The sequence below is a fragment of the Trachemys scripta genome, chromosome 12 (genome assembly GCF_013100865.1).
Source record: "Trachemys scripta elegans isolate TJP31775 chromosome 12, CAS_Tse_1.0, whole genome shotgun sequence".
Taxonomy (NCBI): Eukaryota; Metazoa; Chordata; order Testudines; family Emydidae; genus Trachemys; species Trachemys scripta.
This window is the reverse complement of record NC_048309.1, coordinates 26,153,676-26,180,050: the sequence shown is the minus strand read 5'-3', so window position 1 is coordinate 26,180,050 and position 26,375 is coordinate 26,153,676. Positions and strand designations below refer to the sequence as shown.

Here is a 26,375-nt window from a genome sequence, read left to right as displayed (position 1 = left end):
TTTACGTAAACTCGTGTTTAATTCGTAAGTATTTCCTCTAATGTTGGATTACTTTATTTATTAAGGTTATGCTGAAAAATCTCATCAGTATCATAGTACAAATCTGTGATTTTTATGAGATGTGTTCATGCTGGTATGAAAATCGTTTGATTTAAAAAATAAGTTTTGAAAGCAAACTGAGAATTTTATACAGTTTTCCAATCCCCATGTCTTCTGCTGTTTCCAGTATTTCTATTCCATCCTTCCAAACATGGCCTCTTGCTTTTCTTCACCTCTGTTTAAACTCATCTACAAATGCTTCCTGTTAGATATATTGCAACCAACTTAAATTCTGTATAGTTGTATGTCTGGACTGTGAAGAGGTTTTATTGCTATAACAAATATGTAAACACATTGTACAAAAACTATTTGTTTTGTATAATATGTTTATAACCGATAAGATTTTTCAGAATTTCCTCTACTTAAAGCCATAATAGTTAACTTTTCAGTTCTAATATCTTCTATAAATTCCTAAGAATTCTTGTTTCTATTTTTCCCACACAAAGGGCTAATGCAAATGGCCTTGAAAGCTATGAGGATGCAGGATCCAGTGAAAGCAGGACTGTTAATGGCAGTGATTCGCTGGTACTCACAAATGGAGTCTTTAAACCTGCTAGGCCTCCCAGGCCCTCCCGACCACCTCCACCCACTCCTCGTAGACCCTCTTCTGCAGCTGGTATGTATTCCAGTGCCAACCATCCATTTAAAAGCTATTTATAAGATACATTCCATTTGAACAATCATGGCCATTTCTAATATCTTTTCCTCAGATGTACTGATCCTTTTTTTTTAAGCAAATCCTTCAGAAATGCTCTGCCACAGAGCAGTTATCTTGCTTCCTGTCTTGGTACATTCTTTCTTAATTGCTGTTTTTATCATTAGAAATCTCTCATTTCATGTCTGTGAAAGAACAATGGCTATATTGCAACCACTAACAGAAGTGCAGAAAGCCCCCAAAGGGCCTGATTATGCAAATACTACCAAGGATAATGCTTACTACCATGACATATCCAATTGACTTTGATATGACTACACTAGGTAGTAAGCGTTGGAAGGATTGGTGTCTAAAACAGCCTTCCTGAGCAGGTAGCAGCATTGGCTCCGGTAGATTACAGTGGGTTTGTTACAAATCCAACCATCTACAGTGTTAAAAACTGTCATATAATAGCAAAAGGCTTAATTTTTTTGCCTTAAAATAGAGTAAATGTTTTTGTTACTTTTTATCATCTGCCAGTTGCTAACAAAAGGCCATGACATTCAGACCTTTCTGATTACATTTAAGTGGCCCCCTAGAGTTTCTTAGGAGACATTATCTCGAGTTGTGGACAAGTGTAGGTACATCTCTACCCCGATATAACGCGACCCAATATAACACGAATTCTGATATAACGCGGTAAAGCAGTGCTCTCGCGGTGGGGGAGGGCTGCACACTCCGATGGATCAAAGCAAGTTCGATATAACGCGGTTTCACCTATAACACAGTAAGATTTTTTTGGCTCCCGAGGACAGCGTTGTATCGAGGTATGTATGATGTGTTATACAATTGTATTCAGATATAGAGTGCTTAGAAAACCTTATTTATAGGAAAAAAACACAATGAATTTTTCTTAAAGGGATGTTTGTGAGAGTTAGTTTCCTCATGGGAGCAAAGACCAGGCCATCCCAGCAGCCCACTGAGAAGTGGGAATAGTATTTGATTGAATAGCCAGTTCTAGGTGCAGCATGGAATATTCTCAGGAAAGCATCTATAGCGAATGCTGTCCCCTACAGAGCTCAGGAAGTAGACTACATCAGGACTTGGGTTCTTCTTTTTCATCACTAAACTACACTGCACCCCTCATTTATAATATTTTAATATAACTACATGGGCAGTGCAGCTCTTATCTCTTACAATGCTTAGAACATTGTTAAAAGATTATTTCAGTGTTTGTTTAAAAAAAATACAGCAATGTCCATCTCAACTTTTCAAACCTACTTATCTTGGCCAAATCAAACACAATTTTTGTTTCCTGTTTTTTCCTAAATAATATGCTGCTGACCAAATTGAAACTTTAAATGCTTCCCTTTAAAGTTTTACACCCATTGTGTTTTTTTTCTTTCTCTCGAGTGAAGTTTCTTTTCAGATCAATGTCATCTAATTTGCTTTTTTGGAAATTGGTATAGTTCATTTGTAAAACAAATAATTTGTTTAACTGAGCAACATAAAAAGGGATTCATTTACATACCTTCAGTATTTATTGAAAGTAGGCAACTTGCTGTTTTAAAGATAATGAATGTTCCATCATAGAAATATAAAAGCTATCTGCTAGTTCATGGCAGTACTAGTAATGTAGCATTTCTGCAAGGTAGGAAAGAACTGCTTCTGAGTTCCAGTAAGGTAAAATGTGTGGTTTTACACCTACCCTTTTTTTGACAGACCTATTTTACTAGCCTTTGTTTTTGTGGATTAACAATTTCTAAAACAGATTTCTTGGGTTTTAAACAATAATAAGAGAAAACCAACTAAGAACCTTTCTTCCATTTTTGTTTTCTCTGATTTCATAGGCTGTGTCAATGGTCCTTCATCTATGTCCATAGAAAATGATGAGTCCAGTGCAGGATCTTCACCAAGTACAACTCCAAATGCACCTTCAGAACAGAGCCCTGAGGGGGCAACAGCTGGAACAACAGTTCCTGCAGCTTCCGCTTTGACCACGCCTCCAGTATCCAGACAAGTCCAGCCAGTAAATCCTCCATCTCAGCCACACAGTACTGTCAGTCAAGGTCCTCTTCCACCTGGGTAGGAGTTCAGTACTATTGTACTGTTTAGTTCTGTTTTATCTCACGTACTGCAAACAAACACCCATAGCTTTTGTGTTTTGCCCGGTAAGACTATCTGTGTAGTTTGATTGGTTTTGAGGCATAGGTTATGCAAGTAAGAAATTAAATTTGTTGGTATTTCTGTTCTCTTTGGTAACATGCCCTCAAATTATTGAGCTTTTATTCATCTGGCAACCTTTGTCTTCAAATCATGATGTGATCACGTAGTACGATATAGGTCGTAGTGAGCTAACATTGTTATTTTGAGGAAAGCAGTTATTGCTTGGGGTAATCAGGATCTAGAAGCCATCCTAAAGTCCTTAATTCCAAATAGCACAAGTCCAGTGAACACTGTAGCCATGATCCTACGTAGTCTTCAGTTGTAGAATTTGCCAGAGAATCAACCCCTTGCCACAGAATTGCACTTCAGAATGTAAGCATTTTTTTTTTTCAAAACTGGGTGTCTGAACTTCATGATTGTGAAGAAAACCTTTCCAATGTGACCAGTGTAATTTATGAAGTGTTGCCTGCCTTAATCTGTTGGCAGCCTGAAACAGTAGCTCTGAGGAGTGTGAACTGCCCCATTCACCATACTTGCATGTAAACTCTGAAATCAAACGATAGAATTGGAAATGTTAACCTCGAGTATTTCTCTGCTGATAATTTCAGCAGAAATATCAAGCTATTGTACTTATTCCCCAATACCAGGTTGACTCATTCTTCAGATGTTAAAAGTCCCAAATGCTGTATACTCATTACCCACTGACAAATTCTGTGATGCAGATATACGCTGTCTGCAAAAATCTGTGGCAAAATGAACATTTAGGGACTTAATAACATTGAATTTAATGAAAAAAATCTATAACATATGGGGTAGAGCTGTTCTGATTGTATTATTAATTTTTAAATTTAATTAAATAAAAACCTCAATTTTTTATTTACCTGTTGTTGCCACAAAATTTACATCCAGTTGGCCACACAGTAAACAGGGTCTTGTGTATATCTTTTATTGCACCAAGATCACAGGTGTGTTGATGCTGGAATACTGCTCAGAGCAGCTCCAGTTTAAGGACTTGGGACTCCTAAGATGCTTTCTTTTCAGGACTTATTGCCTGCAGTGCTTTTCCCATTCATCAAGCAGCTCCCAAGATGCTGGCTAAGAAGTGCAATTTTACTAGATTCCCAATCTCTGAAATTTCTAGCATTTCATGGGTGAGGATTTTATTTAATTTCACTCTGTTGCCAGTACACTAAAACATTTAGTAGCAGCCTGGTATAGAGTCCCCATACCCCATAGAATGGTTGGGGAAGAGGGGAACAAACAAGTAGGAGAGGATTTGAAAATATGTTTTAATCTCTGGGCACTTTAGTCTTTTCAAGAGTTAACTCCTTTTTGGTTCTCCAAATTGAGGAAAAGTTACCAAGAAAACTTGGAACCCTGCCTCTTTGTTCCTGTCCCTGCCCCATCATTGACTGCTCTTTCAGTTTCTCTTCCTCTCACTTCCCTAGTCATCATTTGACCTCTGCCAAACAGCAGACGATGTCATATGCTCTCACTCACATTCAGTCACATATCTGGCAGCTTCCTCTTCATCATAGAGTTGCTTCCTAGCTCCATGCCACAAAGTGTTCATCTTTGGTTCGTTTGGCTGTGAGCTATCCATCCATTGCCACGCTTTAGCATGAACAGAATGGGAGAGCCATCTGAGAGAGGTGAGCAGGTTTCGAGCCAAAATAAGATGGTGTGCAGGGTTGGATTGTCTTCACGGAGGGTTTCCTGAAGCTTCCTTCCTTAGCCACAGAGGCACCCTCTTTCCAGACTTCCCCATAACCCGAGGAAACTAGCTGGTCCTGAAGGCATAAAGCACCTCAAGACTAGATGGTATCCATAGGGTCAAAGAAACATCTTTAGTGTCTTACAGAATGATAAAGCAGTATTTGTGCTATGTCTTCAATGTAATTTTACAACCTGCTATTTAAGTTTGCTGCACTGCAGCAAATAACAAGCTGTCTACATTATGCTGATCTTAGAGCCTCATCATCTGGGCTAGAATAGTTTCCCTACAGCTCTGAACCATTCTGTTAGTTTACTGTGGATAAACTGAGCTGTGTACAGTTTGTCATTCTTTTCCATTTCCTGCAATTTGGTCACCCTCCTATGCTTTCAGGTATTTACATTATCTCGCTGTGCATATAGAAAATTAGTGATAAAGTTTAAAATTTTAAAATACTTCAGCTCCTAATTACAGTGTCTGCAAAGTTTTATTCAGGTTTATGTGCCAGCTTGCTCTTTTCATATTCTGGATCCAGTGCCACTGACATCACATGGATAAAAATTGGATTCAAATTAATTGCTTCTAATTGGCTGCTGTCATCTTTGTGGCACACGCTTCAGAGATGGGGTGTTAGCTCTCTTAATACTTAGTGGGTAGAATTCCATCCCTAGCCTATTTGGAATTTGATTGCTATTCATTCTGCTTTTGAAGTGTTTGAAAATATTTCCTTTTAAATTACCCTTTTAGGTATTATGTTGTACCACTGCCTCCTGTACACAGTTTTAATAGATCCTGTGAACGAGGTACTAGTTATAAAAGTGCTTTGCAAATAATAAATATTTTATACAAAGTAATTATAGCATTTCTGTTAGCTTTAAACTGCAAATGCATGATTTGAATAATTTTCTACTTGAAACCAGACATGAATTGTTGTTCTTCAAGTAGTGTCCATATGGGTGCTCCACTTCAGGTGTGCGTGCACCCCGTGAGCCTTTGATCAGAGATTTTTGGTGGTAGTATCCGTTCATCTTACACATGTGCCTTACATATCCTTATGCCTGGTACCAAAGACCTAGGGCTGTATAGGCAAACCACCCTCAGTTCCTTCTCAACCACCTCAGCCTATGACAGAATGTCTAGCATCTACCACTTGAAGTTTAGCTTTAGAATCTGCTAGTTTTTAGTTAGTTATTTACTTTTACTTTTTGTGTGAAGTTTGTTTTATGCTTATTTTACTCGTCAGATTTCATCTCTGGGATATGTCATGATCTCCAAGATTTAAGTGCTGCCTCACCTGCTGGGAGTCTGTTGGACATTCCTGGTGTAGTCACTGTTTGGGGGAAACACACTTCCCTCAAAAGTGTAGTATCTGCTCAGCCTTTAACAGCAGAGCTAATAAAAACTGGGAGATTAGAGTCAGGCTCCTAGTGATGGCCTCAAATCCAGGCCAAGAGAACTCCCTGTACATTGGCCTCCAAGTGAGCATAGTGCTTTGTCAATTTCTGCATTGCATTCACCTAGGCCTTTACAGGACAGACCAGTAGAGGTTACTGGAAAGACTCATAAAAGGAAGAGTACTAGTTCTCCTCATAAAGAGCCTATTTCAAAAAAGCCTGTCTTCTCAGAAAAAGACTGTTGGAGATCTCAGGTCCTGGTCTGGGTACCGCTGAGTCTCCAGGCTCCTTTGGTGTACTGTATCTAGGGCTCTGAAGTCTTCTAGAGGTCACAGTACCAAGCATGCCTAGTACTAAAGGCATCCTCTGCACTGCCCAAGAATGACCATACTACAAAAGAGTCTAAATATTGTACCTACAGAAAGGCAGTATCTACAGACCCCATGCTACGTTCGGTACCTAAACAAGTCACCCAGGCTCCCTTGGTAACAATGAAGAAACAGACATCTCATGCTATTTTGGCACCCCCAAAGCAGTCATCATCTTTGATACCAGCAACATCCACCAGATGGAACCCGCCAAAGCAGCTTCAGCCCCTGGAACTGACACTGGAACCGTGCTCCTTTTCAGCACAAATCCACATCAGTCATCATGGGGGAATGAGGTCCCTCGTTCTCTGTACCAAAGCAAATAAGTTATGGAACTCTGATGTATAGCCAACCATATCCTCATTTCAGCCTCTTACCTTCCAGGCATACAAAACACCATGGCAGACTATCCCAGCGGACCTTTCTCCTGTGGTTATGAGTGAGAACTGGACTTGGGGGTTCTCAATCACATTTTTCTGGCTTGGGCAGTTCATGACTGTATGCTACCACTGCCAATGGGAAATACAGAAAGTTCTGCTTGAGAGGAAGCTTTGGCCTTCACTCCCTCGGGGATGCCTTCCTTGTTCCTTGGAGGAGAGGTCTTCAATGCCACTGATGGTTGAACAATATCAAATGAGATTGATCCAAAATAATATTGATTGTTCCAACGTGTGTAAAACCAGTCTAGTACCCTTACCTAATTCATCTTGGTTCTTGTCCAGCATGGAGTCTTCTGCCCATTTCCCATCTGCTATCTCAAGACTTTGGTCAGACTCTTCATTCCAACCTGGAGATTCCTCATCTGAGTTTGATGGCTCTTGGATATAGAGACTTCCTGTTCTGCAGAGATATGAAAGGTACTATTAAATAGCGGAAAAGCATCCACACGAAAGTGTTATCTTCAGAAATGGAGGAGATTTCATCACAGTTTTCCATTGTTCACTCTCCACTATCCTTTCCTTACCTGTTGGAATTAAAAAACTCAGGACTCTTTCAGTTCTGTCAAGGTTCATTTAGTGGCTATAATAACCTTTTATTCCTCAACTGAGGGATTCTCTGTGTTTGCTCATCCCACAAAAGTAAGATTCCTTAAAAAATTGATGCACCTTTTTCCTCCAATTAGGGACCCTACTCTGGTATGGGATCTAAACTTGCTCCTTAATTCTCATGAAAACCCCCTTTGAGCCAATGGCCACCTGTTCCCTTCTTCCCCTGACATTGAAAGTGCCGTTCTTGTTGGCCGTTGTTTCTGCCTGAAGAGTTGGGGAAATGGGCGTTTTAATGGTTCACCATCCGTTTACAATTTTTTCAAGGACAAAATTTCATTGTGGCCATATCCTAAATTTCTACGTAAGGTGTCTTCTTTATTTCACATCAATCAAGTCAATCCATCTCCCAGTTTTTGTCCCAAAGAGAAATCTGACTGATCAGGATGCCACTCTCCATACCTTGGATCTCAGAAGGGCATTAGCTTTCTATCTGGACAGAACCAAACCATTTAGAAAGTCTCCCAAACTGTTCGTTGTTTCAGTTGCTGACTGATCCAAAGGATCCACAATCTCCACCCAAAGATTCTCAAGATGGATTTCTGGATGTATTATCTCCTGCTGTAAATTGGTCGGTGCATCCACTCTCCTTCTAGAGTGCTAGCCCATTCTCTGTCTACCTCTGTGGCATTAGCCATACTCGCTGGAAATGTGCAGTGCTTCAACCGGGACCTTGATACATAATTTTTGGAAAGAGTATGTGACGGTTTATTCCTCTAGAACTGATGCTGCAGTTGGTAGTGTAGTCTTATCTTGAGTATTAGATTCACCTCCAAAGCGCCCCACTCCTGATGGGGATACTGCTTGGAAGTCTGATATGGAGCACCCAGTGGGACACTTCTCAAAGAAGGAGAGGTTACTCATCTTGTGCAATAACTGGAGTTCAAGATGTGTGTCCCTATGGGTGCTCCACTACCCACTCTCCTTACTCTTTTTTTAGTGTTTCTTCCATGGGGCTTTGTGGTGGTGAAGGAACTGAGATGGTTCACCCATGCAGCCCTGTATGTTCTTGGTAAAGAGCATGAGAATGTGTAGGGCCCATGCACGGATTGAACATGTACTGCTACAGAAAGTCTCTGATCAAAGGCACATGGGATGCACACACCTGAAGTGGAGCACCTCTAGGGGGACACCTCTAGAAGAACTCCACTTACTGCATAAGCTGAGTAACCTTTCCTTTTTTAATTCTAGATGGGAGCAAAGAGTGGACCAGCATGGTCGAGTATACTATGTAGATCACGTTGAAAAAAGGACAACGTGGGATCGGCCAGAACCTCTTCCCCCAGGGTGAGTCTGTAGAAGACATCTAGCCTCCGGTGATATGTCTAGGCTATAGTTTAGCTCAAGTTAATTGATTATTAATTAACTTGAGCTAGCTAACACATTTTTTTTTTTTTTTTTTTTTAATAAAAAATAGTCTCGATATTACACACTTACTCTAGGACACACACATTTGTGGTTTGCCCTAGGCTGAGCCCTAAGGTAAACACCAAACACTAGTGGAATATCCAGACTAGCAAGTATAAACATGTTGGCTAGCTCCAGTTAAAAAAAAATAATAATTCTAGTGTAGATAAGCCCCAGGAGACTTTGTGACCCGATTAAGAGCTTGCAAAATGCTTCTTTGGACCATCTCTATCCCTATATGAGTGGCACATGCTGGTGCCTTGGAGATGAGGCTTAGCCATTTTTTCTCTCTTATTCTCTAAGGATTTAAAAAAAAAATCTGTATGCATTGTATCTGTTGTGTTAGGGATGGGGGAGAGGGAAAAGGTATAGGAAAAAGAGGAGTGTGGAAGTTTTACTCACAGTCAGACACCAAGCAACTGTGTCTGCTTATAAAGAAAAAGGATGCTCAAGATCAGTCATGGTAAAAGAAAAGAGATTGTTAGTCTTCCCTACCCTGGGGAAAGGAACCAAAACTGAAAAACCATAGCAAAGGTTACCACAAATAACAGCACATGAGTCTTAGCCCCCAAAAATACTAGGTTCACTAACCAGCTCTATATAAATGCTTCCTTGATTAGCTTTCTCCTGAGGTCTCTGGTTTCTATCCTGTTACCATAGCTCAGGTTCCCATCTGCTAACCTTGCTGCACACCTGCACCTTAAGCAGAGCTTTGCTACCCTACTCTTCCAGTCATTAATAGCCCAGCAGCCAAGAGCATTAGCTTTTACACAGGAGCACACATTTTGTATATTTGTCCTTTTCCTGGTTTTCTGGGGACACTGCATCTTTTAACCAAAAAAATATTTTTTCCTTCACACTTCATTCATATCATATTCACACTCTCACTCCTGTTGCACACAAAACAAGAAAATGTAGAACTGCAGAGCAAACTGATCTCAAAGGGGAAAATACCACCCCACCCCACCCCCAACAGACGCACCAACCAATTGCACTAAACTTTCTTATACATTGATATAGTGGAGAGAGTTTATCAGGTATTGATCAATACAGGTATTGCAACTGACCTTGCTTAATACCTGACCACTGCTCATTTGAGGTTTTTGGTGAATGTCACTTATTTCAACTTGATATGAAGTGGAAACCAAGTAAAATGTGGGCACTCTTTTGGTGGTGTGAGGTTAGACTAGAAGTGCGCCAGAGCATGAGAGTATCTCAAGTTTTGCAGCCAGAGCTGACAATGTTACTTTAATTTTTTTTTAAAGAGGCCAGTAGACTGCAATTACTTCACGTGTCCATCCCCTCCCTCAGATCTAACTAATGTATAATAACAGTAGTGACTTACACAGAGCCAGCCAGATGTGTAAAGCAGCTCTTGAGCACCATTTAAAAGCACTGCGAGTGGGGAGGCTGAGTAGATGGTGGTGGTGGTGTGGAACAAAGTGAGGCTATGTCTACACTACCGCGGTAAGTCAACCTATGCTACGCAACTCCAGCTATGTGAATAATGTAGCTGGAGTCAACGTACCTTAGATCGAGTTACTGTGGGGAGTCGATGGAAACTCTCCTGTCAACTTGCCCTACTCTTCTCATCGGGGGTAGAGTACAGGGGTCGACTGGAGAGTGATCTGCTGTCGATTTGGCGGGTCTTCACTAAATTTTCTTTTAAGTTAAATTAAAATTAAATTAAATTAATGGAGATATCCTATCTCCTAGAACTGGAAGGGACCTTGAAAGGTCATCGAGTCCAGCCCCCTGCCTTCACTAGCAGGACCAAGTACTGATTTTTGCCCTAGATCCCTAAGTGGCCCCCTCAAGGATTGAACTCACAACCCTGGGTTTAGCAGGACAATGCTCAAACCACTGAGCTATCCCTCCCCCCCTAGACCCACTAAATCGACCACCGGTGCATTGATTTCAGAGTGTCGATACTGGCTATAGTATAGGCCTGCCCTGAGAATAATTCTCATTTTAGATAGCACTTTTCTCTAGCTCTTTACATTGTTTCAGCAGGAGCTGTAATGGGGAGATGGGTGCTGACCACATTGAACTTTTCATTTAACAAAACTCCACGTCCAGTTCCACATTTATCTCCTGCTTGCCTTGCTGCTTGTCTGACTCTAAAATGGTTCTAAGCCTTTGAGTGCTACGTGCTGCTTGCTGTTGAGACGCCTTATTTGCATTGTTTAGCTGGGAACGACGAGTTGACAACATGGGGAGAATTTATTATGTCGACCACTTCACTAGAACGACAACATGGCAACGACCAACATTGGAATCTGTCCGGAATTATGAGCAATGGCAACTTCAACGCAGTCAGCTTCAAGGAGCTATGCAACAGTTTAATCAGAGGTTCATATACGGGGTGAGAAGTCTATTCTGATATAGAGGAAAAAAAGTATGATGGAGCCCCTCCCCCCCCCACTCCCAAATGCCCCCCATCCACCTCCACTACAAACAGATCAAACTTCCAGCCCCTTCTTCTGCATCCCTTCTGCGCAGCTTTGTGAAGGTGCACACACTTGGGCTTGGCAAGGGGCTGTCAGAAGATGCCAGAGTTAAAGTTGTGCATTCTTTGAGGTGTATGGTGGCTGTGTGTTTGTGATGAGGTGTGTCTCTCTGAATGTGGGAGTAGAGGATGGTATGTACAATTGGAAGCCTTAATTTATTTCCTTTATAGATTCATAGATTCTAGGACTGGAAGGGACCTCGAGAGGTCATCGAGTCCAGTCCCCTGCCCTCGTGGCAGGACCAAATAATCTAGACCAGGTCTAGACCATCTCTGATAGACATTTATCTAACCTACTCTTAAATATCTCTAGAGATGGAGATTCCACAACCTCCCTAGGCAATTTATTCCAGTGTTTAACCACCCTGACAGTTAGGAACTTTTTCCTAATGTCCAACCTAGACCTCCCTTGCTTTTGTTATGTATGGCACAACTATAACTGACAAATGGTAGTGTTTGCTGTATTGTATATAGCTTGTGAAATATTTCTCATGTGGCAAAGTCCACCGATATACTGGGAAAGGTCAAAGTGGTTAGAAAATGGTTCAATACCAGGTATGGTTTAGATGATGTTGCTAGCTAGCAGATGTTGTGGCTTTTTATGCTGGTAATGTTTGGAGACTTGTTCAGGTTAACTCTATTTGTATTCAGTCTTAAATGAATTCTAAATCTTAGTCACTTCACTATGTAGTATCTTCTCTTGGTTGGCCAAAGATTAGTATGGGAAGTTCACCCAGAGGAAGCAATTGAGGGATTTTATGCAGGTAAAATGCAATTATAGCATGTGAATGGGAGGAAAAAAAGGGGAGTTAAGCAATCCAAAATCCACCAAATACTAGTGAATGGTAGACTGACTGGACATCTCCAAATACTGCTTGCAGTTAGTTTAGCAAGACAGGTGATGTAGGTTTTTAGTTGCTACTTACATACCCACATTAAGCTACAAGAACAGAGCAGTGTGTTCCCTGATTGTGTTAGGCTTTCATGTATTGGATTCTGAGACTATGGCTACACTAGCACTTTTGTCTGTATAACTTATGTCGCTCAGGGGTATGAAAAAAACACACCCCTGAGCAACATAATTTACAGTGACAAAAGTACCAGTGGACAGCGCTGTGTCAGTGAGGGAGCGTCTCCTGCCAACATAGCTACTGCCACTCGTGGAGATGGTTTTATTATGTCAACGGGAGAGCTCTCTCTTGCTGACATACAGCAGCTACATGAGTGATCTTACAGCAGCACTGGTATGGCTGTGCCACTGTAAGCTCACTGGTGTAAACAAGGTCTGAGACTTGTTTCCCTTCTGTGTAGGGTGGGGCACTTTCCAAAGAAGAAAGTTTAATATTTAATCCCTTGGCATTGCAGTTACAGTTAACTATACTAATTGCTGCAAAATATGTTAATAGCACTACTCTGAGCCCCTAGTTTCAGTTGGTCAAAGAGTGTTAGAGCCCAAATGAATAATCAGTTTGAAATAAATCTATATCTTTTCTGTAAGAAAAAAAAATTTGGACAGTGATGCCATATGTAGCACTAGCAAGAATGCATTTGCTTTAGTGATTTATGGCTAAATTAGAAGTCTGGAGAGCAAATTGGTGGTGGGTGGTCATGATTAATGCACCATTTTTGTGTGTAATCTGTAGAACCAAGATGTTACCCCCACACAGAATGCAGAGTTTGATCCTCTTGGCACCCTGCCACATGGATGGGGTAAGTCTTATTCAAATGGTGTTTTATAACATAACTTAAACATTAAAGCATACTTCCGCTAAATTATTTTACCAAATGTTTTTGATCGTACTTTGCTCTTTTTATGAAATCTGAATTTAAATCCCCTTTTTATTAAATATAATCAAAAGTACAATTTAAGAACCAGCTCCTGATACGGTGTATATGCAGTTCCATAAATAGATTAAAAAGTACCCAGTATTATTCTGTTACACTTCTAAGTTGCAACTGACTTTTTTTTAAGTGTCCTTATCATACAACATGGACTATTTCCTGCTGCTGTTACTGTCTTAACCATTTTAGTCATACAGATTGTTTTGTATTGTTTCTGGTAGAGAGCCAGTGCTTGGAAAGTTTTTGTTCGTCTTGGTCTTGAAAGCATTTGTATAGTTCTGCCAGCCCCTTTGTGAAAAATATTTCCCGCATAATTTCAGCAGTCAATATTGAAGGAACAAAATGGACACCGTGTAGAATCAAGCACGTGGGTTTATTACGCACAGTGTTGGCGGAGTGTCACCTTGCTTATTAGGCTCAGAGATACTGCCAAACAATTGATTACAGTGAATTATATGGATTTTCCATGGGCAGAGGGAAGTGACGGGGTAGGAGGTCCCAAGCCCCTGGATAGGTCTAGCAGCAAGACAAGATAAGCACAGTTGCCAATAGTCAAAGATTACATAATGTCTCCGCCCATGGTTTCAGGTTAACAAATAACATACAATTAGTACACAGGGATTTTTCTTTAAACAATGTATAAACTGTATTAGTATAACATATATATGTTGAATTCTGATTTGAGTCCATAGGAATGAAGTAGCTCCTCTGATTGTCCAACAGGTACATACCTTGGGATTAAAGCAGAAAAATATTGAAAAGTATATGGCAATAGAAATTGTCTTTCAAGTTGCTCATTTGTGCTTCTAAAGGCAGACACTGGTATCTGGGAAGGGGAGGAGGATGCCATATCTCATACTGACATGCTTGAACCTCTTCCATAGACTCAGCGGTGGTGTGTGGGGAGTGCATGGTTACCTCCTTTTGCAGAGGAGTATACACAGTGCCCCTTTCATTCCTCTGGTCTATTTGCAGCTTCAGATAACAGTGCCAATTTCTGCTCCCCATCTGGCATTTTGCTGACCATGCATATCTTAGTAAAAGCAAGGTTGTCTTTTGTTTGTTCTGCCTCTCTTAGCTAATATTGTTCACTGTTTACTCACTCCTAAATGATAGATCTATGCTGGCAAAACTTTGTAATGTAGACTAAGCCTTGTATTCAGGTGGTGGGGTGGGGAAAACAAGATGGTAATCAGAATGATGTCATTTTAAGGTTGTATACCTTTACTTGGCAGAGCTAGCCATGGATTTTTTTATAACATTAAAAAATTGCAAATCAAACTTTTCAAAAGTTTCAAACATTATTATTTGGAATTCTAGGGTTGGAGGTATGCATTAAACTGGCAGGCCCATATGGCGCCTTTTTCTACACGTGTGGAATTTCAGAAAACACTGCTAATTAATTTGTTTGCTCCCTCCCCAAATCAAATCTCCATGTACAGTAGAATTCTGCTACTTGTACAACCTCCTTACAAACATGCCTCTGCACGTAGGCTTTTCCTTTAAAGCTGAACTAAAATGCTTATTACTTGCCATGGCCTGATTTCAGGGCTGTGTTTCTCCTGCAACACCTAAAACATAGTGAGGAGCTCATATTCTGTACTTATCTAATGTTGTCAAATTGCAGAAGACTGAATCTTGGTGTTAAGTAAAGGAGAAATGGATTTTCAACAGCATATGTGTATAAGTGTGTGCATATGTTCCTAAACATATTTTAACGGTGTGGGATAATAATAAACATCCATATTTATTTACTTGGGGTATAAACATTTTTCTTTTGCTGCAGTTTTGGCTCATATTTGAACAGGGGAACAGCTTTCACATTCATGTGCTGCCATACTTGTATACGTGTCTGGTGTACTCAGGCACATTTCTTAATTCGTCCATTAACCAGTTAAACTATATTTGAGGGCCCATGGCAATAACCCAGGGAGTTGGGATTTATAATGGCTCATGATGGAAGTTTGTTTTCCTGTGGAGAAAACTACTTCCATTTTTTCCTCTCCAACTAAAAATAGTCTATTTTCCCATTCAGAGAGGGGGAAAAAAAAAATAGTATAATAAATAACTGTACATATGTGGATGTTTTTAAGTATAGTTTTTGTTAAAGATGGAAGGCTCAGATTTATTTAAAAATAAAAAGATCAATATTGGTATTTTAATTTTTAAACATGGAAAAATATCTGCATGAGCATTCCAGAACAGCCAGCAAAAGTAAGAAAAATTCTGATTAAGGTAAAATGCAAATCTGGTTCTTCCGTGATAAGTTATCTTCCTTTGGGCATCCGCTGAAGAAACCTGTTTTTAAAATAATGGGAGGGGGGAAAAAGCTTTTCTACTTTTGTTGTTGTTATAATTAGTCATAATAAATATATTATGCTGCTATCCAAAAGCCCCATTTGGGTTTGGGGGCCCCTTTGTGTTAGGTGCTGTACAAACACACACAAGAAACAAGACCCTAAAGAATATCAGATGAACACCTTAAATATTGTTTTTCGCAGCAGGTAGGTTACGGTACACTTCAAAACATTCCACTAGTATTCGCATTAAAATAGATTTCTGGTGCTGAGAAACTGGTAAGAAATTATGGGTTTGGAGAGGAATGATGAAGAATCAGATATGTTAAATTTGAGATTGAGGTGCCAAGAAACAGACACTGCCACAAGATGTACAACTAATTGGTTATTTGAAGCATAGTTAGTGTGAGGAGTAAATTTGCTGGAATTGAAATTTCTTCACTTTTTATTTCTTCTTAGAAAAGAGAACTGACAGCAATGGCAGAGTGTATTTTGTCAATCACAACACACGTATCACTCAATGGGAAGACCCCAGAAATCAGGGGTAAGAATTTTTAAATCAGTTAAATAATTTCAAATGGATTTTTAATGTGTTATAATTATTATTTTAGTTGAGCACTAAGTTCCCTCTAAGCGCGGCCGTGCTGCAGGCTGTCAAGGACCATGCATGCATGCAGCCATGGGGGCCCGGAGAGCACAGAGGTAGGAGGTGGGTGGGGAGAAAATTGGGTCGTGCAGGGCTGCGGCGGGGAGAGGCACTTCTCCTCCGGCCCCATCCTCGGAGCTGCCGTGGAGAGGCAGGGAGAGACTCTCTCCTCCAGCCCAGGTGCTGCTGCTGCGCGGAGAGAGGGCTGGGGGGAATCCTCTCTACCTGCCGCAGCCCTGGGGCAGCCTGCACCCCAAACCCCTCATCCCTGGCTCCACCCCAGAGTCCTCACCCCCAGCCGGAGCCTTCAGGCCCCACACCCCAAGCCCAACCCTCTGCCCCAGCCCTGAGCCCCCTCCTGTATCCCCAAACCCCTCAACCCTGGCCGCACTCCAGAGCCCTCAACCCCCCGCATTCCAACCCTGAGCCTCTCCCTCACTCCGAACCCCTCAGCACCATCCCTACTGCACATCACCTCCATATTGGTGCACATAACAAAAATCATTCCGCACATGAATATAAAAAATTAGAGGGAACATTGGTTGAAAGTGAGAAGTAAGAGGCATTTCTGACAACTGAAGCTTGGAGCGTACCTTGCTGCCCTCTATCGGCTTTTCAGACAAGACTCACTTAAAATGTAGAAAGTGATACAGAACTAAAGCAGAAATTATTAAAAGGAACATTGCTTACATAGCAAGAAAACGGTTAGGAAAATCCAAGTTAACAGCAACACCTCTTTGCAAAAAAACCCCAAACCAAAAACTGTTACCAAGTCAAAGACCAAATGGAAATGTTTCCATTAATAGAGAAAATTAAATAGAAATAGCCTTTTAAGCAACCCTGCCCTTAGGGCTTGTAATTCATACTTTACAGCATAGCAATAGAGCAGGGGTTCTCAAACTTCATTGCACCACGAACCCCTTCTGACAACAAAACTTACTACAAAACCTCAGAAGGCAGGGGACTGAAGTCTGAGCCCATGCGAGCGCCACTAGCCTGGGCGGGAGGGGCCAAAGCCAGCTCTGGCGACCCCATTAAAACGGGGTTGCAACCCACTTTGGGGTCCTGACCCACAGTTTGCGAACTGCTGCACTAGAGCATGAGAACCCAAAAGTTAAATGTACTTGTCTTTTTAAATTATTTATTTATTGTCCAAGCTGAAAGAACTGCATAAAGTAGACAGGCAGCATAAATAACACACGTTAGGATTTTTTTTTTTTTAAACTATCTGTCAGATTATTAAGATGCCGGTAGAGGGGAACTGAAGTTCCCTTAAAGAAGGTGGAGTATTTCAATATATACCTTTAGTTTATGAAACATAGAACTTGAGGGAAATGTGCAAGCCTCCTGTTAGGAAATAATACAAATAAATAATAACTACAAACTACTGCTCAAAAGCTCTTGGCCTCCTGGTGTGGCATGCAATACCTTCAGAGTGACTGTGTGGAAACAATATGCTCTGAGAGCAAGAGTTACTGCAGGGATGTTACCAGTCAGATCCTCCAGTTATCATCCCAGGGACTTCCAGCAAAGTGTGAAATGAGAACCCCTGATATTTTTGATGGTTAAATTTACCACACAATGTTTGAAGCCATCCTAAATGATAATGGGTCAGTATAAAAGGAACAGTAGTATTTTGCTTTTGCTTTGAAGTTATCTTATCAGTTCTTGGCAATTTTTTCAAAGATCTGTGCAGATATTAATGGAATGGTGATATCTCTGACATGCTATGTCTTTCCTCTTTCTGACTTCCATTATTATATGAATAATAGCAAATACTGTTTAATAAAATTACTGAGATTTTTTTTAAAAAACTGGTTATACTGTCAAACAAAATTCTGCATGTTGAGAGAAAACATCCAGAAACTTTACCAGCTTTCTTCAGATTTCTATTAGCTATTGGAATTTATCAAGCTGATATTGATTATTTTCAATTGTGGTATCTGGCATTAAAATTTAAGAGTAAAGCCAAGTAGAAACAAATCAAACAGAAAATTCCTCAGAGAAATCACCACAAATTTTCCAGAATTTCTGCTAATTTGTGTTGTCCCTGTCCATGATCAGTTGACAGAATGTATTAACTTGATCAACTATCTTTGTATTTTCTTGTGTCTCATAGTCAGTTAAACGAGAAACCCTTGCCAGAGGGCTGGGAAATGAGATTTACTGTGGATGGCATTCCCTATTTTGTGGATCACAATAGAAGAACTACAACGTATATAGATCCCCGCACTGGAAAATCTGCTCTGTAAGCCTTTATTCAAGAAGACAAACTATATTACACTGAGCTTTTTTAGATATGCGTCATTTAACAGGTATTGCCAAGTATGGTTTTTTTTGCAGCAGGTTTTTGGCATACCAGTAGAGCTTTTAATTTCCCATATTTCTTCTACTGAGGATCTTCAACATTCTTGAATGTTCTCTTCCCCCTACATATGCCATATTTTGAATGCTTTACAATTCCTAATCCTTGAGGCCCCTCTGATGGCTGTGATCTTTCTAGCCAAGTACTAGATAAGACTCTTTGGCCTCTAACTAAGTCACTCAGTCAATAAAAGCTATTGTGCTTATGCTGTGTCCTCCCTTTTCCTTCTGTGTGTTTCAGTGTGCAGGTAGATGCAAATTCAGGCCTTTAATATATTCTAGCATTCTGAGAACCAGGATTTGGATGTATGTAGAATTGACATGCTAACTTATGTCAGGTTGGGTGGAAATAGATTGGAATTTGGGGTTGGCATTTAGTTAATTTGTTGAAAGAATTTTCTTGTTAACTTTGGTCAACAAGACATCTTTTTTTAAAAAAAAATTGCATATGATCCCAGAATCTTTCAAATAGGTGCATTTTGAAAGTTAAAAATAAATTTAAAGTAAATTAAGCTTAAAGATTTAAAAAAAGAAAAAGAAAAAGAAAAAACCTTTTGTGAGTGATGGCCTTTCCGAAGCATTCACCCAATTAGAAAAACTGGTTTGTTTAACCAGCCAGGTAAACCACAGAGCTTCATAACTGTGGTATTTTGAAGCTGTTATCTTGAATTTCAGCAGTGTTTCAGCAGCTTATTTTTTCTTCCTGTTTCCAGAGATAATGGGCCCCAGATAGCCTATGTGCGTGACTTCAAAGCGAAGGTCCAGTATTTCCGGTTCTGGTGTCAGGTAAAAAAAAAAAAAAAAAAAAAATTAACCTTGGAAATGGCTTTGTTGAAATGCATCTTCTAAAGCTGCATCGAAATAGCTTCAGCTGGGACCATTTTAAAACATCATTTGAAGCAATTTAGACTAATACAGTTGGTCAGCATAAGCTTTAAAACTCAGTAGCTACTAGACGTCAACATGGTTTTAAATTTTTTTAAAACAAAGAAGGGTTCAGTTTTGTCTTCATCAGTGATTTTTGTAGTAACATTTCTAAAAGGCTCAATAGAAGAGCCTATTTCTGCTTTTCTTGTACAGAAGTTTGCCTGAAGGCATTTAATGGATTTCAGTGTAGATAATGTGGAGTTAGTTTCTGCTTTAATTCCATACTTGTAAGGTAGAAAATCAAAGTCTTCCTAAGTATTTTTGTACTTCAATATAGCCTTGAAGCATCAAACAAATGTACTGTATGGCAAAATTCTGGTGATTAGATATGCATTTTGATATGCAGGTCTTTATATTCCAAACCTCCCACATGTCAAGAGAATAAATCCCTTGGTCTTTAGCATAAGACTAAAAAATCTTAAGCTATGTCTATACTAGGCTAGGTCTATACTACCCGCCTGAATCGGCGGGTAGAAATCGACCTCTCGGGGATCGATTTATCACGTCCCGTCGGGACGCGACAATTGATCCCCGAATCGGCGCTCTTACTCCACCAGCGGAGGTGGTAGTAAGCGCCACCGACAGAAAGCCGCAGAAGTCGATTTTGCCGCCGTCCTTACAACGGGGTAAGTCGGCTGCGATACGTCGAATTCAGCTACGCTATTCACGTAGCTGAATTTGCGTATCTTAAATCGACTTCCCCCTGTAGTGTAGATGTACCCCTAGAGACCTTACAGCGGCACAGCTGTGCTACTGCAGCTGCACCACTGTAAGGTCTCCCGTGTACCTGCTCTATGCCAACGGGAGAGAGCTCTCTTGTCAGCATAATTAAACCACTCCAACGAGAGGCCATAACTATGTCAGAGGGAGATTGTCTTCCACTGACATAGCACTGTACATACTGGTGCATCTGGTGGTGGTGAAACTATGTTGGTCAGGGTTTTGTTTTGTTTTTTTCACACCCCTGACCAACAAAAGTTATACCCACAAAAGTGCTGGTGTGGACATGGCCTTAGGCTCAAAGGATAACATTTCAAAAGTGTGAAGTGACTTAAACACCTGAGAAGCTGTCTACAGGAACAGATAGTTTGCAGCAATCTGCAGTATGAGCTACCCCTACTGACCTGCCAGGAACTAGCTGCCTATATGAACCCTGCTGTTGTGCATTAACAGTTTGTTAATGTGCTTTGATTTAGTCCTATTTGAGAAGGAACTAGATCAAAGCGCATTAACAGGGTGTTAATGTGCATCAGCAGGGTCTGCAAGAATAGTTAATCCACACCAGGCTAGTGCAGGGTAGATCACATCCCCTCTTGCCAGGAACCAGTTGTTCATGTAGGCAGGCCCTCAGCCTCATTGACTTTCATAACTTAGGCCAGGTCTACACTACAGAACTATATTGGTATAACTGTCGCTCAGGGATGTGAAAAATCTGCACCCTGAGTGATGTAATTATACTGAACTAACCCCCCGTAGGTTGTCCTATGTCGACAGGAGAGCTTCTCCCATTGATATACCTACTGCCTCTGGGGAGGTGGATTAACTATGCTGACGGAAGGAGGTTTCCCGTAGGCATAGTAAGGTCTTCACTAAAGCATTACAGTGGTGCAGCTGCACCACTGTAGCACTTGAGTGAAGAGAAGCCCTTAGGCCAGTGGTCCCCAAACTGTGGGATGCACCCCCTGAGGAGAACATATTGGGGGTGGGGGGAAGGGGAAAGCCACCCTCCATGGGGGGTGGAGAGGGGAGCATCACCCAACTCTGCTCCCAGCTGCAGCTCGGCCCTCTGCTCTCGGCTGCTAGCTCCTGGCTGCAGCCCCCAGCCTGGCCACGACTTTGCTCCCAGCCCGGGGGAGGGGGTATGGACACATTCCATTCCGGGGGGGGGGGGGGGGAAGGGGAGGGTGCACAAGAGGAAAAGTTTGGGCACCACTGCCTTAGGCTCATAAGTCGCTCAGAATCTACTTTGAAAATTAACGGAGACATTGGCATCAATAATTTTGCAGTTTGTATTATTTGTGAGGAAAATAAGTGTAAATATAAATCCGTTTAAAACTGTGAACAACTTTCAATAAAAATTGTGTGGGAAGTTTCTCTTGTTGAGAACGGATTATAGATCTAGGAAAATTATCACATGGTGCTAGGTTATTATATTAGAACCCATTTAAAACTATATCTTGGGATCATGTATGTCATAGTGAGATCAAAAGCAAATTATTACTTTAATATAAGCGTAGTGCCTTAGGCCCCATTGTGCTAGTGGTGTACAATGAACAAAAGGACAGTCCCAGTTCTTGGGAATAAGTTAAAAACTCAAAACATTGATTTTGTTTTTCTGTTTCATACAGGCCAGACAGATTCTCCAGTCCCTTTTCTAATTTATGTTAATTTTGTTTGAATGTTTATTCAAAACACTTATTTAAAAGCTGTATATATTTCACTTTTGAAACATTTTGCATTTCAGCAACTGGCTATGCCACAACACATAAAGATTACAGTGTCCAGAAAGACATTGTTTGAGGACTCATTTCAGCAGGTATTGTATTGTTAACACATGCTTGCTTACTTTGTGTACAAAGTGGTACAGGGCAAATGTTTTGAACTTTGTAGCTGAACGATAACATCACCCTTAATCTTTTGATATCTCATTAATGATGGTTAAAGTGATGATTTAAAAAAAGCACTCGTTATGCTATTCCTGGAGCAGATTCATAATTGGATACACAAGGCAATGTTAAAAACTTAGCATACAGCTATCATCTCTGTTTGGTGCTTGTGTGTGTGTCAAAAAGATTACATCATAATTGTTTTGCCTCTCTTCTGCTACTCTCACAAGCACACATGTATCATTAACTGGTGTATTAATTATTCAGGTTTGCTATGCAGAAAACCACAGTCTTCAGTTGGAAATAAATCCTTTTAAAGAATATTTAAAAGGCTTTTAAGAAAAATAAATCCTCCTTCGAATGATAGTGCACATGGATTCCACTTCTGGCGTGCATGCATATTCTTTTGGCCAACAGTGTCTGTGGGGGCCACACCTGCACCTTAGACAGCCTTCCTTCCCCCTCTCCCGGAAAAATCACTTGATGGCATAAAGGGTAGAGAGGGCCCAACCACCCTCAATTCCTTCTTTCTACCTGTAGTAATGAGACAGAACTACTACAATATCTCCTTCTTGATGCACTGTATTTTATTTTTCTCTTGGGTAGTTATCAGTTAGTACAGTTTTCTTTGTTATAATGTCCAAAGCCATTTAAAAAAAAAAAAAGGCAAATTTTTTTTCTGTTAGGTTGAGGGACAGTACCTGGTACCAGGGTCTAGCTGCTATGAATGAAACACAGTCTCCAGCATTCAAAATCTGCTGTTTTTTGCCTTGGAGAGGGGCCCATCCCCAATAAATGCTCGATCTGTCACTCCTTCTCCAAGAGACCACAGAAAGCAGGAGGTCCATCTCAAACTTTTTCTTCTAGAGTGCTCAGTGAATGCCTTCTCAAGACTTGGTGGGCCCTTTCTTCTCAGCTTCTAAGAGTCTTCTTCATTTAGTGCTCCTGTTAGCTGTAGCTCAGCTCCAAGCTCCCTGGCTCACTCTTCGCTGAAGAGATCGAACCCTTTAGCTGCTAAGACCTCTTCCATCCAGTCATCAGAAAGGGGAAGGAGTGCAGTGAATGCAGACCTAGGTCACCATCTCTTTGCCTCCTTTTAGAAGGTACCAAAATTTCACCAAGCTTCTGTTTCACCTCATGCTGCAATTCACGGTCCAAACTGAGTCTCTCTGATGCCTCAGCAAGACCAGTCTCAGCAAGTACCAGGTATCTACAGTACTACTCGAAACTACTACTTACCCTAGGACTCCAGACAGGGTATCTCCTCTTTTGGAGGAAAAACTTCCTGTCCTTCTGAACATAGCAAGGAGTTATTCCCCATCCATTCACCTCACAGTCACTCTTATGAGCCATACGGGTCTGAGAGGGAATCCAGGACTCTCCATTACAAACATAGACCTCAGGGGTCTCCTGGGGAATATTGACCATGTTATCCAACCCTATCACCCCCAGCCCATTACCTCTGCAATATATAGTCTTTCTTTTATTGGGCTCCTAGGGGTATGCAATTTCCTTCTCCTACAGGATGATGTAGGTCTGCTCAAGAGGACCAGTTTGTACAGTCCCATGCCCTGCACTGGCAAAATCATAATAGCAAGAAAGAATACCTGCGGGATACGGAAGGGCAATTGATTCCAGTAGCCGCATCCTCTTCCTTACCAGACAAGGCAGTAGTCTCTTCTGTTCCTAGCAAGCCTGATGATTTTAAGATTTTTCCAGGACCTTTGTCATATGATAGAGATCTTGGAGATTCCTGTGGAGGTAGTTCAAGCAAATCCCAAAAATTAATGGACATTCTGCACTCCTCCATACCTGATAGACTTGCTATGCCTGTTAATGAAGGGATATTGGAATTGGCAAAAAAAAAAAAAAAAAAAAAGCCAACTGTGGCAGACCACAGAATCTGTGGTATCCATGTCTTAGAGAGCAGATAGATATTGTGAGATCCTCTCCCAAGGGGCTGAATATTTCTACACCCACCCAGTTCCGGGATCCCTGGTAGCGGTGGTGGTGCAAAGAGGGCCCAAAAACTAAGGGCCTCCAAAAATAACACAAAGAAACTTGCTTTGTTTGGAAGGAAGATCTTTTCCTCTGCAAGTCTGCAGATGTGTATTTCAGACTATCAGGCACTTCTGTCGATGACTACATCAGTTGGGGCAAGGTATCACAATTTTATAGGACAGCTCTCCCAAGAATGTAGAGAGGGTCTGAAATCCATTTTGTTTGAAAGTCAGCCCGAACATTGCTGAGGCCGTTACGTGCTTATGATACGGCAGCATGTTCAGTGGCTACTTCCATCAGAATGCACAAGGCTTCATGACTCCATTCTTCTGGAATACCAAACAAGGTCCAAACAACGATTGAGGACCTCCCATTTGAGGGTTTGTGACCTATTTAATGCCCATACTGATGAAGCCTTGCATTCTTTGAAGGATTCAAGAGCCACTCTCTTCTTCTTGGGACTACATGCCAGTGTCTAGTAGCAGGAAACAGGCCAGATCCCAAAGCTTCACGAGACAGAGGCCCTCTGCTTATTACTACAATCCAGAGAGGACACTGAAGCCACCAAATAGGAAGCAGGCGATCCAATGCAGGGGCCCTTCTGCCTCTTCCTTCTCTACTGTATGCCCCATGTATACTTGACAGCAGTAAGTTGGACCCCATTGTTAAGATCTAGTCAGAACCATTCCAAGATCTCTTTTTCCCCCATTTGGCAACTACCATTTTATTTTGGGAAGCCTGCACTCTGATTACCTCAGACCAGTAGGTCTTAGAAATTATAAGCAAAGGAGTATTCTATTCAGTTTCAGTCACTACCCTCATCCTCTTTCCCCATCCATCTTCAAGGATCCCTCTCACAAGACATTATTAAAACAAGAAGTGGACTCCTTTCTAAATTTCAGAACGGTTGAAGAGGTGCTTGTGGAATTCAGAAGGAAGAGGTTTTACTTCCATTACTTTTTAACCCCAAAGAACAAGGGAGATTGGGACATGCTACTAGATTTGAGAGATCTCAACAAGTTCAACCATCACTTCAAATTCAGGATGGTGACTCTGGCCACCCTAATTCCCTCCTTACATCTCCAAGGCTGGTTTGTGGCTCTTGGTCTGCGAGATGCCTATTTTCACATTTTGACTCACCTGGCACACAGAAAATCCCCCGGATTCCAAATAGGAGCTTCTCACTACCAGTACAGCGTCCTGCCCTGCAGTCTTTCAGCAGCACCAAGGATTTTCATTAATAACAGTTGAATTTCATGGAAGTGTAGAATTTAACATCACAACTGCCGACAGCTAGGAAAGCTTTTAAAATGTGACTTCCATTCCAAATTCAAGGTCTCATGGGAGAGCAAACACTGGTTGTCCGTGGACAAAGATTTATATGAAATCACCACATCAACTGGATTGTTGTGAATGTCTGCTGTCTGACCAAATCAGCACAGTCACAAATTTGGTATTATGCCAAAAATAGCACTAAGGAAATTGCTTTTTAGCATCCAAGTTTCTTCTTGGTACCAGAAAGAAATATGGCCTGTATGCAAAGATTAATTTTATCTTGAAAATTATAATACATCTACTTGTGGGAGGAAACTGTGGAATGGAAAATGTGAATTTGTAAACACATTTTAAAGAATTTATTTTGTGGCTTTTTTAGTTGTTTAACATGTCTGTTAGAGACTTCTGTCCTATTCTTCCTGGCTAGCTTACCACTTAGTGAGACATATTGGTGGTGCTCAGTAGCCCTGTTTTTTCTTTTTGGATTAGCTACTGATTTGGGGTCCAGATTGTCATCCTTTTTATAGTTGAAAGACTATACTTGAGAGACTAATACATTCCACTAACAATTCTTATATTCCTTTCTGTCTCACTTACTTTTACCCCTTTCATCTTCTAATCTGCTAGATAGAAATATATTTCTGCCAAGTCCTCAAACATTTCCTGAAATGTTGCTTTATGCACTGCACCTAATTCACTTCATGGTCAGTGAAAATATGATTTCCACACTATTGAATAGCAAATAGTAATATTCTGAGACCAGCTGCTTTTATTCTTCATAACCATATTTTTCCTTTCAATAAGATAATGAGCTTCAGCCCTCAGGATCTGCGAAGACGCTTGTGGGTCATTTTTCCTGGAGAAGAAGGTTTAGATTATGGAGGTGTTGCAAGGTAAACTAAAGAAATGTGTGTTTCACATAACAAATCAATCTGAACACCTCGTTCTATGAATATCTGGTGTGGAAGTTTCTCACAAGGAGATACTTTGTTTGCTGTATTTTTAAAATGCCAATGAGAGTTTTTTCCTCTCTCTCTACATATCATCACCTCTGCAGCTCTAAAATGCATTGTCAAAACT

At 40.8% G+C, this 26,375-nt stretch overlaps 1 protein-coding gene across 5 annotated transcripts in view; it reads left to right on the top strand.

Annotated features, from left to right (window-relative positions):
• The window catches only part of ITCH (itchy E3 ubiquitin protein ligase), a 128,976-nt gene that overhangs the window by 86,493 nt on the left and 16,108 nt on the right, over nucleotides 1–26,375 (top strand). For 3 of the 5 annotated variants that reach the window (XM_034787312.1, XM_034787310.1, XM_034787311.1), the window contains 10 exons: nucleotides 546–715; nucleotides 2,584–2,818; nucleotides 8,613–8,708; nucleotides 11,019–11,193; nucleotides 12,981–13,047; nucleotides 15,936–16,020; nucleotides 18,242–18,370; nucleotides 19,200–19,272; nucleotides 21,878–21,949; nucleotides 26,100–26,188. In XM_034787312.1, coding sequence (XP_034643203.1) covers nucleotides 546–715; nucleotides 2,584–2,818; nucleotides 8,613–8,708; nucleotides 11,019–11,193; nucleotides 12,981–13,047; nucleotides 15,936–16,020; nucleotides 18,242–18,370; nucleotides 19,200–19,272; nucleotides 21,878–21,949; nucleotides 26,100–26,188 — 1,191 coding nt within the window. Of the gene's footprint in view, nucleotides 1–545; nucleotides 716–2,583; nucleotides 2,819–3,910; nucleotides 4,051–8,612; nucleotides 8,709–11,018; nucleotides 11,194–12,980; nucleotides 13,048–15,935; nucleotides 16,021–18,241; nucleotides 18,371–19,199; nucleotides 19,273–21,877; nucleotides 21,950–26,099; nucleotides 26,189–26,375 lie in introns of those variants that run through there. The other 2 variants (XM_034787313.1, XM_034787314.1) reach the window with 2 other exon arrangements.